Genomic DNA, 12,299 nt, shown 5'->3' with positions numbered 1-12,299 from the left:
AGTATCTCCCTACTCCTATTTTTAACTATTTTTCTTTTATCTTCTTTGATTTACACAGCAGCTTTTTTATTCATTCTTTCCAATCTGGTTGCTGTTTTATTTAACAACAACAACACAGACCAAAACACCCAAATCTGTTTTCTTCATGAAGACAACTTTATGGCTTGTTCCTTTTATTTTGGTAACTGTTAGTATATCTGAGGAATTGAAATTTAAGGAGGCAGTCACTGAATAATGATGTTGGAGTTAGATTTCTCTATTTAAATGCACGTTTTTCACCTGCACCTCTCTGCATTCTATCAGATAAATTGCAAAAGAGATGTGTGCCCTTGGCTTGGAAGGCTTCGTGTGTGCCTGTGTGTGACATAAAAGCCCGAGGGGTTTGCCCAAACACTCTGTAGTTAAAAAGAACTTGCACACACTCAGTCTCAGCACGAAATGCCGCAATTCTAGGCAAAATAGCTTTAATTAAAAACAACAACAGAAGTGTACACTTGGATATTTCATTCTGACTAATCTGAAAGGACATCCAGAAGCGTGTCTGTTATTGTAGGAAGTTGCATGCATTGGTGCTGGTATGAGAGTCGCAGTCTGCGACTTGCAATTTCTTCTTAAAAATACCAGCGGCGGTTCCGTTCTGCCCTCCTGAAGGGACAGACGCTGCTTGTTGTGGGTTAACTCGTGCTTACAAAGCAAGAAAGTAAAATACTTCTTTTTTCTGTAGTACCAAAACAGAAGATGACGGTCTTTAATTCTTTAATGAAACAGAAGTGGCTTAAGACTTGCCTTTTCCTTCAAAAACAGGGTTTCTTCCCAGTCTAGAAAGCCAGACGGGATTTTTTGTCGTGAACAGTCTACGGTTAGGCTCCAAAGCACTAGATTTCCTGCATGACTATGACGTGTCGCCCAGTGGTTCTGTCCTTGTTGCGTGCAAACTATCAGAAATTCTTCATAACTTCCCTGAAATATAAAATGTTGGTGTCCATCATGTGAGTTCCTAATGTCTAAGGTTCGTAGGGTTAAGGGTTCTGCCTTGACCTGGAAGGGAAGTTAAGAGATTGACTGCGGCGGCGGTTCAACATGCTCATTTCTCTCTGCAGTGAAAAGAAGAGAAACAGATACTCTTCTTCACGTATTTTGGTTGACAAATCTCTTAGTTCTTTCATCTCTAAGGAATAAATAAATTCCCTTGCAGCTGATAAAATGTGCAGTCTTTTAATGTTACTTGAATTTGCAATCCATAATACCGTGGGGGATTTTTTTTCCTGTGTCTTGATGTGTGCATTCAACGTAGGAATAGAATTGATTAAATTTATTCTTTTTATTTTCTGGTGAATAAACTCTTTTAAAATCCAAATTGGTGTGTAGATGAATAATATGTCTGAAGGTATCTATTTATTTATTTATTTACGTTTCCCCCTATTTTACACCCTGACCAGTAAAGCTGTTAGGCACGGGCTCAGTTTTCAGTATATTAGCAGCTTCGTGGGCTTTCTTTGATTAGTGTCATCTTATGCTATGTTCACAAATAGTATCCGGTGCCACAATATATGAACTTTTCAAAACAGTCTTATTCACATAGCTGTAACTTGAAGAAGTTCTTTTGTTTTGTCTTTTTGCCAATGGTCTGCTCCAACTGAGTCAAAATCTGGCCTTTTTTTTTTCCCCTCATGTGGTATTTGTTTGTATCTTTCGTGCTGCATTAGTTGCTAAATAGTACTTTTGTGGTCAAGGTCTATTTCTAGCTTCAGCTTTTCAATTTTTGGAGGGTCATGCCAAATATTTTGCAAATTATGGTCTGCCAAAAAAATTTCATAGGAGAATAACCAACTTGGATGCATATAGCTGCTTTTTTTGTTACTTTGTCCCCTAAATAAATACTGTTAAGATGCTCGCTGATCTTAGCTTTGTTACTATTGTTTTCCATAGTGCCATAGGTCTTTGTCCTTCAGCAGTTATTGCCAGGAATGAGAATTAAACGTTTCAGTGTCCGCTGAGATCTGTAGCAGAACGGTAAGGGCACGTTGCTTATACAAATCCCGAGTCTGTTTTCTGTGCCGGAATAAAAGGAGTTGGCCTCCCATCCTTAATGAGCTTCTAATCCCTTATTGCTTGAGTTAATTGGCCTTGAGTAAGAAAGTGTATGAAGTCTGTGAGTGAAAGGTAGGTTCCCCTCCTACCAATTTTCTCTGCTAGAGATACGCTATCTAGACTTCACCAACTGCCAGCAAAAGTAAATAGGTTTGAGCTTTATTTGCATTACAGCTGTGCTTGGGAGTGCCAGTCACTGATCCTGCTGCTCTGGGTTTGAGGTTTGAATGTGGAATTTATTTAAACCCTGTTACTTTTGTGTATTCTGGCTTTTGCCCCTTCAGAGAGGGAAAATGTGAGCACTGTAAATGTGGAAGTAGGCAGTGACGGCTGCGAAGCGTCAGCTCCTGCTTTGTTCTTGCATGCGGTGCTCACCTGAGGAACGAGGGGTATCGTGTCTATCTGCAGAGCACCCTGAAAAACTAGTATTTGTGGTTGGAGAACAGCATGCTGCTCCGGCATCCGCAGTGGTGGCTCTCGGTGGTGCTGCTGCAGTGTAAGGAAAGAAAAGGAAAGTTAGCACGTGAATCTTTATTTCTGGTTGATTCTGAAAAGCACCATGGTGTTGGTTGTAAGAGGCGACTCTCTTTCAGTGTGTTGAATCTGTAAAGTCTCTGTTACAGAAATGGCTTCTGAAAGCCTCTGTGCCTTTTCCCTATAAAAGAGCCTGGTACTGCTCTCTATCTTAGAAACCCAGCTGGAAAACTGCGGAGTGAACAATTGCCTTTTGGCTCTTTCTGCCTCCTAAAAGAGAAAGAGCCCTGAAAATTAGAAATTGCTGCTAGGTATCTTCTTCTAGCAGCTCGGATTAGATTGGCATCTGCTTGACACGTGAGCTCCTTGGCACACCTTAAAAGACAAATGGAGGGTAGGAGGGACTCCGAACAGTTGTTTCTGCCCGGCACAGATCCAAACCCATTCAGTAAGATTTGCATTAGGATTTTGTAGAATCATCCCACTCTTACTTTTTGTATTTTTTCCTTAAAGCTGTTCTATTTTGTTCCTTCTTCTAAGATTTTGATCCTTTCATCGAGCTTCCCACATGAAGGAGAGAAATACCTGTTCAGCGTCTGTTCCAGAGATGCTCCCAGTGCCAAGCAGGAGGGCCTTTACTCAGTCCACTACTCTGTTTAGGTTTTCTCAGGATGGTCATGTAGGGAATTTGGGGTTGATTTTGTTTATTTTGTTTTAAATTTTCAAAACCGCATAAATAAATAACCACACACACATTTCTCCAGTAGTTGCACCTGTGTGGGTTTGGTACGTGCACCCAGGAATGCAGGAAGAAATATGTGGGTCCGATGCCACTTCTGCAGAGGTCTCCTGAGGATGCCTGCAGCCCGTGATGGCTGCCACTGGGACAGGAGCTAGGATGCTCGTAACTCAGTCTAAAACTGGAAAGAAAACTGGAAAGCTGTGGTGGGATCTACTGGTTTTGGCTGGGGACCAGGCAGAAGAGCTCTGCGGTCGGTCCATGGCCCGAAGAGGTGACTCTTTCACTTTTCACCATCCTGACACCGAGGTCTGGTTTTGTACTGGCAGAAGGGCGGCCGTTTATTTTCTTTGCAAGGTGCTGCTCAGGTGAGCAGCTCAGGAGACTGTGTTCAGCAGTGAGCTGTCAGAGCTGGTCGTTGTACTGGCTTGGGTTAACCTTTAGCTGGAAATTTTCAAAGATTTTTTTTTTTTTTTTTTTTAGAGCTTTTGAAGAGTTTGATTTCTTCTGCAAAAGTGCTCTCCTAAGGTGGGGCACCGCAAAGGTCCCGGTATCCTTTTGTGAAAGACAAAAATTCTAAACTCAAACAATGGAGATGAACTCTTGTTGCTTTTAAGCTGGGTTTTGTGAGAAGTTTTGGGGTTACGCATTGACTTTTTTATGAATATCCAGCTCTGCAGTCCGGGTGTTAAACTGAGCTGGCAAAGAGGTGGTGTTTCAGGAGCACAAGCTCCTCCTTCCCGTTCGCTAATGGTATGTCTGCTTTGCCTTCCCGATTGTCTTCCGGCTTGCTACCACGGCTCTGTTTGCAAAGCATTTTTACAGCTGACAGGCTGGTTACGTAAACCACAGGAGTAAGCAAAATTGTAATAGATAGTCATGGTAAACACTAGGAACAGTTGTTTGAACTTGCGCGTCAGGACATAATTCGGATTCTGTTAGAGGCCAGCAGGTTGCCCTCCACCGAGACCTAATTCTTTTCTAACGTGTCTTTTGCTGCTTACTTGAGAGAGAAATGACAAACTGGACAGGTCAGAAACGTAACCTAAATTGCCCTCTGCTTGCTGATTTCGTATGGCTGTTTATTGGTGTGTTCACTAAAAAAAACCAAACACGGGATGAACCCCCCACTGACCATCCTGCTGGAGGTAGCGGGGCTCTGAGGACTGGCTGCAGGTCTGCCTGTTGGGGCTGCAGCACGGTGCAGGGCCTCGGGACTTCCTGATCCTTGATGGTTTCTTCTGGCGTGCCGGGAACAGCGGTGAGGAACCGTGGGCCTGATCCTGAGAAGGAAGGGCCACCTTTGCGGAAGGTGCAACCGGTTTGAGCACAGCGCAAAAAGACTGAAATGGGGTCACGTACAAGAATGTGGCATGTTTATGGGAGCGCTTGTATTACGCAGGAGAGGAATACTACAAGTGGTAGTACAACTCAGATCATTAAGTAGGAAAGAAGCTCACGGCTGAGGTGCTGCTGAAGGGGCTGGTGGTGGTGCCACGTTGTGGCAGCGGCTCACACCAGAGGTGGGCTGGTTGTGGTGGCAGCTTCAAGATGCCATCTTCTGTTCCAAGGTCTCTGCCCTTGCCTTCTGGTACCTGTATGTAGTAGTTTTGGTTTAGTCCACTATCTCATTCTTTTTATTCTCCGCAGTATTTTGGGTTCTCTTTCCATGACAGCTAAGAGACTTATTGTGTGTCCTGCGTATCAGGAAGGATGCTGTTCTTGTGAATTTAGAGCAGCCCAGGTGAGAGATTTCTTTGGGTCACCTTAGTTGGCTGAGAGTGGTGGTGGATGGGAATTCAGAGCCGTAGGTAGGTGGATTCAGGGTTTGGTGATGCTGTGAGATACAGGCAGAACGATACAGCGTGATGGGAATTTCAAAACAGGGCAGAGCAGCTTAAGATTTATAAGTGTCAGAGGCCAGAAGCTAGAAAGCAGATGAGAAATTTCCATTTCGGTGTCTGGGCAGGAGGTTAGGGGACCTTTTGGAGGTACATGCAGTAACTGAGAAGAAGCAGGCAGCACGTGACAAACGCTGTGGTCGCTGATGAGTGAAGCTTGGCAAGGAATGAATAAGATGGGGATGTGTGGGAGGGTTGCCACAGGGGCTGCAATTGTGATTTGATTAAACGAAGACTCCGTTGAACAAATGGATCTTCTGGAGAACTGGATGGTTGATCCAAGGCTGGAGATCAGACCAGGGCATAGGAGTAAGGAGGTGGTTTCACCATGGAAATTGAAAATACTGATCTGGAGGTTGTGATATTGGTGTCTGAATGTTCTCCTTCTCTTCCTCAGTGTGGAAGGAGAAAATGGTCGGACAAGGAAACAGCACATAAACTTGCACTTCAGATGTGTGCAAGTGCAACAACTCTTCTGTCCATTTCCACTCAGCTGAGTACTGTGGACCCCTCTTGCCTGGGATCATCCTGTGTGCACTCTTAAATAAAGTTGCGGTGTGTAACTGGTTCTGAAACCAGTTTTCTCTGTTATTTCTGGTCATTAGCTATAAAAAGTGTCCTACCCAAATGTGTTTTCTTGTGTGCATTCTTTGGGGATGCAGAGGGAAGCATCACACGTACGGTTTGCCAGTGGTATCGTGTTGGGTCCCACTGTCCCATGGCAGCTTTTTGATGTCATTCTGAGAAGTAAGGTAAGTCTCGGTGGGAAAACTTGATGATTTTTTTTGTGGGTAATATCATAAACCTCTCCCAACTGCCCCAAACCCCAGATGTACTGATTCTGGACCTCTGATCTTTGAGTTTGGCATTGGGGCACACAGCTCGTGCTGTGCCTTGTTGGGACAAGGTGGGTTTCTCTTGGATCGACAGCACAGGCTCTGTCTGCAGCTCCTGATCCTGCAGCTCCCGGTCCTGATGCTGGGAGGGTGCAGCAGGAAGGTGACACCACTGCTCGTCAGTTCTTAACCACTTGCTGAAGCATCTGCAGTTTGGGATGGGCACGTGGATTTAGAGGAACCTTTGGTCTCTGGTGCAGCTGTGTGTATGCTTGAGCAAATCTGTGGTTTGTGTTGGCAGATGCTGACATATACTGAGAAAAAAAGTTAACGCTTATTGTGTTTTAACATTAAGCTGGTAGCATTAATCCTATTTCTAGGTCACTACGTTTCTGTAATGAGACATTTGAAAAAAGGTTTCATTTTATTTTGATCGCAGACTCTGTGTTGTTCTGTAGGATTAGTGTTTAGCTAGTAAAATATTGTGGAAGAGCTGTGCTCACTGGGATGCTGTCATTCATCCCGTGTGGGATAGCTGAAGAGGAGGTGGCCAAAAGACCACCTAGCCCTTCTTTCTTGGTAAATATATGCTGTATAGGACGTAGAGAACAATAAGGTTAATTCTGTGGCTCACCTCATTCAAATATACCCTTGCTCTGGTCCTATTCTTGTGTAGATCAAGGTTTCTGTTGAAGCTTTGCAATTGTTCTGCCAAAATCCTGTCATTTTAATTTTCATTCTAAGTAACATAGAGCATAATTTTCTGTTCTGAGTTCACAGTATCTGTGTTCACAATATCTATGCCATCTCTGCGTGATGAATGCAGATGCATGATAACTTGCCATATCAGTAATAGATCAAGAGATATTAAACAGCAGGTACTGAAGTAAGATATTTGTTAATTGGCAGGACGTGATTACTTGGCATGCAGATATTGTGAAACAATATCTGGTCCCTGGTTTAAACTACTTTTAAATTAAGACTTGAAATGCAGAGGAAATTTCAGGGGAGCAGAAAGAGGCAGATATTTTGCTGTTAGGTTTTAAAAACATAAATAGGATGACTAGGAAAAGTACAAGTTTTTGGCTTGACATCCTTTTTTTTCCCAGTGAAGAAGTATATCAATAATACAAAAGGAAAGGTCATTAACTAATTCACAAGAGGGAAATGGGAAGAAGTTAGGTTTGTCAGATATCACTTGTAGTAAAATTTCACGTTTGGTTCACAAAGAGAGCGGTGTCAATGGGGCGATTCCTGTCCGTGACTTCCTCAGCACTGCACAGCCCTTTTATAAAAGTAGAGTAATGCGGGCTGCAGTGACCCATAGGAAATAAGTTGAGGATTTCTTTAACAAATGTGTCTTAAAATGATTTCAGGAATCCTTATTTGGCAGCTTTCTTATTTAGCTGTACGCCACGGGGAACCAGTTTTTAGCCTTCACCATCTTACATTTTTCATGATATGCAAGATACGAGTGATTCATTATTGATGAAGTTTTCAGCTGACAGAAAGGTATGGAAGAGAAAGCTTTAAAAAACAGGAGGTGACAGCAGAGAGAAACGGAGGTACCTGTGTAAAGCGGGTGCAATCGAAGGTGAAATAACAACCGTCAGTCATGCTTACGGCAGGTGGCTGTCTGCTGGGAAAAGCCACTTTGGGTAATTTGCTGCATGCTTGCGACATGGCTGTCTAGACAGAATGCCTAATACCGTTCCTGCACCTGTGAGCATCCAAACAAGGACATCACAATGTGCCCTTGCTGCTAAGAAGACGAATGGTGTCTCGGCTGCCTGAGGTGAAATACCGCCAGCAGGTCAGGAGAGCCGATCCTTGCCCCGTGCCCAGCACTGAGGAGGCCGCACCTGGAGGGCTGGGTCCGGTTCTGTGACTGGATCGGGTTGCCCAGGGGGGTGGTGGTGTCACCGTCCCAGGGGGTGTTCAAGGAAAGGTTGGACGTGGTGCTTGGGGACGTGATTTAGTGGTGACATTGGTGGTAGGGGGATGGTTGGACCAGATGATCTTGGAGGTCTCTTCCAACCTTTGTGATTCTGTGGTAAACCTGATGTGTTCAGTTCATGAATACCAACCTGGTGACGAGCTTTCCATTCCGGCAAAGTCTGATGGCTGAAAACCGAAACAGACTGTGTTCAGGCTGTAGGTCATGTGCAAGCACTCGGTGGCAGTACCGGCGGCAGCAGGACAGGGTTTGGTGAAGCTGCGAGGCCTGTGCCGGGCGCGAGCTGACAGCCAGCAACTGCAGCGGCCTCTGGCCTGAGCCATCGGGGCCCAGCCAAGCAGCCTGCGTACGAGAGACCTTTGGCAGACCCCATCTGTTCTTTCAGGCTTCAGCATAACAGTAGCAGTGACAATTACTGCTTGTGTGGAAGAGGAACATAGGGAAGGAATGCAATCTTCCCCGTGTTTCTGAGATGAAGGTGATCGCTACACAGTGCAGTCCCCTTTATCTGAACAGCTTGGCTGCTCAGCAAGCTTGCTTGTGGATAGAGGGATGGGTAGTTGATGTTCCTTGACTTTAGTGAGTGAGTGTGTTCTTGGTCTCTTACGGGACCCTCTGTTTTTTACTGATAGTTTGGTGTAACAGTACCCAAGAAGCCCTAATCCTCTGTCCATGCTTGGTTGTGTGCTCCTCCTGGATGTTGAGGGATGCAAATGCTGTGGTCTTCAAAGCATCTCTGGTAGGAAGGTACTTTACGAAGTGGTAAAGATTTTCTTTGTGGTTAGCAGATACCTGTTCCTCTGTTCAGTGATTTGCTTGAGTCGTTCCGTCCTGTTGCGGTTGTTCAGGTTCTCTCTGTCTTCAGCTGAGTCATATTTTCCTGTGTCCTTAGCATACATTTCAACAGCCACCACTTGCCTGAGCACTACAGGACTTCAGATGGGCCAATTATTTTTTTTTTTTTTTCCTGGCAGTTGGAAAGCCATTCCTGATTTGGAAGCTTGACTAAGTGTTGACAAAAGTGAGAGATTCATCTTCCAAGTTCTTGCTCTACCTGTTGTCAAATGAAGACTTTTTCTTGTCCATAAGCAAGAAAAGAGGGTTCTGTTCTGTAGTGGATTTCTCCAGCTCAACCCACAGGGGCAAATTTGCTTTGCATCCTCATCCCACTTACCTAAATCAGTTTCACCTCACCCAGTTTTTCCAAAAATTTTCTACAGTCTAGCTTTTAACCAGATTTTATATGCAGCAGACTCTGCATGTTTGTTGTGGTAAGAAGAAAAGAGTTGGGTGTAGACTCCTGTAGCTTTCGGATGCTCAGCAAAAAGGGAATGGCACAGTCCCTAACTGGATTAGGTTGTGTGTCAAAAACAGTGTAGCTTAGCTCTGGTGACGGTGCCCAAGTGATTTAGAGCTCATTTTACCAGAGTTAACACTGTTAGTGAAAGCCCCTCTTAAAACTTTCCATATCTGAGGTTCCTGTAGCATTTTCCTCCAGCACTGAATTCTCGGGGTGAAGTTTACAGAAGTGCTCTCTGCAGGTGTAGTGCGAAGTTTTAACTGGAGCTCTGTACCCCTTCATCTAGAGGGTCGTGGGGACCACTCACTCTCAGGGTACACTGGAAGAGTGTAAGGGTCAGGTTGTTCCCAGGGAACTGAGACTCATCCGTGTTGCATCTGCAGTGCTGCTCTCTTGCTACCCATCAGTTCCACTTTCAGAGTGCGCGGAGGTTTCGCACCACGAGGTGGGTGGTTGAGTAGTGCATGCTCTGGCAACTCCTGTTGCAGCACAGCTCTTTTGTACCACCCCAGTCAGCACGGGCAAGGCACTTCTCAGACTCAACAACCCTTAAAAATGATGTTTTAGAGGCATGAACTCTCATTTGTTGACAAGTACCTGGTTGTTTTTTTTTAAAGCTCTGGAAAGAGCTGCCAGTAACTCTTCAGAACTCAACGAGGTTGTTGCTGTGCTAATACTAAGACCAGATAATCCTCACCCAGGTCGCTCTCAGCTAATTGCATTGTGCCATATTTGTAGCACGTTACATCATAGCATATCTTTTCATACCTTGTAAGACTGCATGAGAAACCTTTGCAGTATAATTGAATGTGTCTTAACTCTCTTATTGCAGGCTAGAAATCTTCATACCGGAGAACTGGCTGCTGTAAAAATAATCAAGTTAGAGCCTGGTAAGTTTTGCATTCTTTTGTGTATTTTTGTTGCATTTTCAGTTTTCTCACATGTTTATTTTTTCATAGCTGCAAAGCTCCAGACAAAAGAAGTGTTTTTTTGCTGTTTCAGTGGTTAGATGACAGGAAGCTCTGCAGGATGTGTTATTACTCTTGGTTATGTCCTGCTCACTATTTCCTTGTTCGTTCTTATCTGCCTTATCATTGTTTCATAAAAAGTTGCAGTTACAATGTGTTGTTAGTACAAAGAGAAGATTTAGGACAGATGGTAGATAGTGAGCTCTGAAAGAATAGGGAGCTGGGAGGCTGTGTGAATCAGAAGGGGAAAGAGACCAAGCAATGACGCTAATGCTCACCAAAGGTGCATTGGGAAAAAACAATGCCTTCTGCTTTGTAATGTGTTGTCTTTTTTCTCACCTGTACTGTGAGGATGGCTATCCTCATACCTTTTCTCACTCCTCCTAAAAGAGGGCAGGAGAAGCTCACTTGCTACCCAGGATATTTGCTGAGCTGAAGCCTAATCTGAGTCTTGCACAGAGAGCTGAAATCAGAAATTAAGTCTGAAGTGGAAATGAGGCAAGGAGCTTTTTATCTGTCCCACCTGGGGGTCAGGTATTTCCTTGAAGAGGTAATCTGTCATTACTTGTTCACTGGAATACCTTTCAAATCCCTCTTTAGTGAAGTCTTCTTCTGCATCTCTTTACCGCCTTAGTCTCCCCATAGCCATTCCTTGCCTGAACTTCCATGCTGTGTCCGTTCAGGGTGGCTCTGGGACGGGATGAGGGAGACTCCTCTTTGTGAATGTGTGCTTTCCCCGTGCTCATGTAGTATCACATCCCGTCTGTGAAGCAATTAAGAGACGCTGGAAATTAACGTATAGTCACAGAGCTAGGAGGTAGTAGGATTTCTGGAGACAGGATGGGATAACTTTTGTGACTGGGGTGCTACAGGCAATGAATGTGGACTCTCTAGGCAGGAAAAGTGGAGGAAAATCTGGAAAGACAGTTGACATAGGAGAGGCTGATGGAGCCATGTGGTTTTTGTCCTGGAGACAAGACTGAAGAGGGATCTAACCACCATATTCCACTGGAGACACACAGAAGATGGAGCCAGGCTCATCAGTGGTGCCCAGTGAAGGGCTGAGAGCCAGCAGGCACAAGCAAGGGAGATTCCAGTTGGAAACGGGAAAAACTCTTCATTCTGGAGAGCGCTTGTGCTCTCGACAGGGCCCCGAGAAGTGGTGGTGGGATCTCCATCCTGGAAGAGTCCTAGAAGTTGACTGGACAAGGCGCTGAGCAACATGGCCTGGCAGTGCGGTTAGCCCTGCTCGGAGCAGAAGGCTGGAGCAGAGGCCTCTGGAGGTCCCACCAACCTGTCTGCTGTGATTCGGGGGTTTGAAGACCAGCTCTGAAATGTCTCCAGTCCCTGAACTCCAGCATTGGTGGTGGTGGTGTGACAGGACAGGTTAGAGGGACTGTCATTTTGATGGGGTCTTGCAACGTCAGTATACTGATAGCGACCGAGGTGGATGCACTGTTTTCTGGTTTCTTGCTTAAGAAAATACATTGTCCCGTTTGGGTGTAGTTACTTGATTCCATTCACATGGGTTGAAAAGCATAGCTTTTGTTTTGTTTTTGTTTGTTAATTTTTTTAACAGTTAAAAGTCAGTGAAATCAGAACAGTTTCTTCAATTGGAAGAATTTGAAAAATTCAAGTGAATAAATAAATGAGAAAAAAGGCTCAGCTTGATTCTTTAGCTTTTTTTTCCTCCTTTCTTGATGTTTCCTTTGAAGGAAACATAGGATAGGTAAACAAGCAAAGAGCTGCTGGGCCACGTTGGTGACAAAGTGACCCCAGAACACTGCCACATTCATTGCAACTCTCATCTTCAAGAGTCAGCAAGGTCTTCTGCAAGTTCAGCTTCATGCACTCAGCGTGGTTCGGATGTCAGCGGCTGTGGTTACATAAACGGCCTACATCTCTGAACCCACTTACCCACACCAGAATTCATGATCGTACGACCTCGGGAGTGGTGGTCAGTGGGCAAAACCTCAGGTATGGCCTCACCTCCTGCTAGCAGCACCTTGCCAGCCACTCTGACTCCTTCAGCT

The 12,299-nt window shown here is 44.7% G+C and overlaps 1 protein-coding gene across 5 annotated transcripts in view; it reads left to right on the top strand.

Moving 5' to 3' along the window:
* Positions 1–12,299, top strand: part of MAP4K5 (mitogen-activated protein kinase kinase kinase kinase 5) — an 89,389-nt gene that overhangs the window by 31,815 nt on the left and 45,275 nt on the right. For all 5 annotated transcript variants that reach the window (XM_040557867.1, XM_040557865.1, XM_040557866.1 and 2 more), the window contains exon 4: positions 10,131–10,188. In XM_040557867.1, coding sequence (XP_040413801.1) covers positions 10,131–10,188 — 58 coding nt within the window. The remainder of the gene's footprint in view (positions 1–10,130; positions 10,189–12,299) is intronic.

This window comes from Cygnus olor, chromosome 5 (genome assembly GCF_009769625.2).
Source record: "Cygnus olor isolate bCygOlo1 chromosome 5, bCygOlo1.pri.v2, whole genome shotgun sequence".
NCBI lineage: Eukaryota > Metazoa > Chordata > Aves > Anseriformes > Anatidae > Cygnus > Cygnus olor.
Note: the sequence above shows the minus strand (reverse complement) of the source record. Positions and strands in the feature narration are given on the sequence as shown.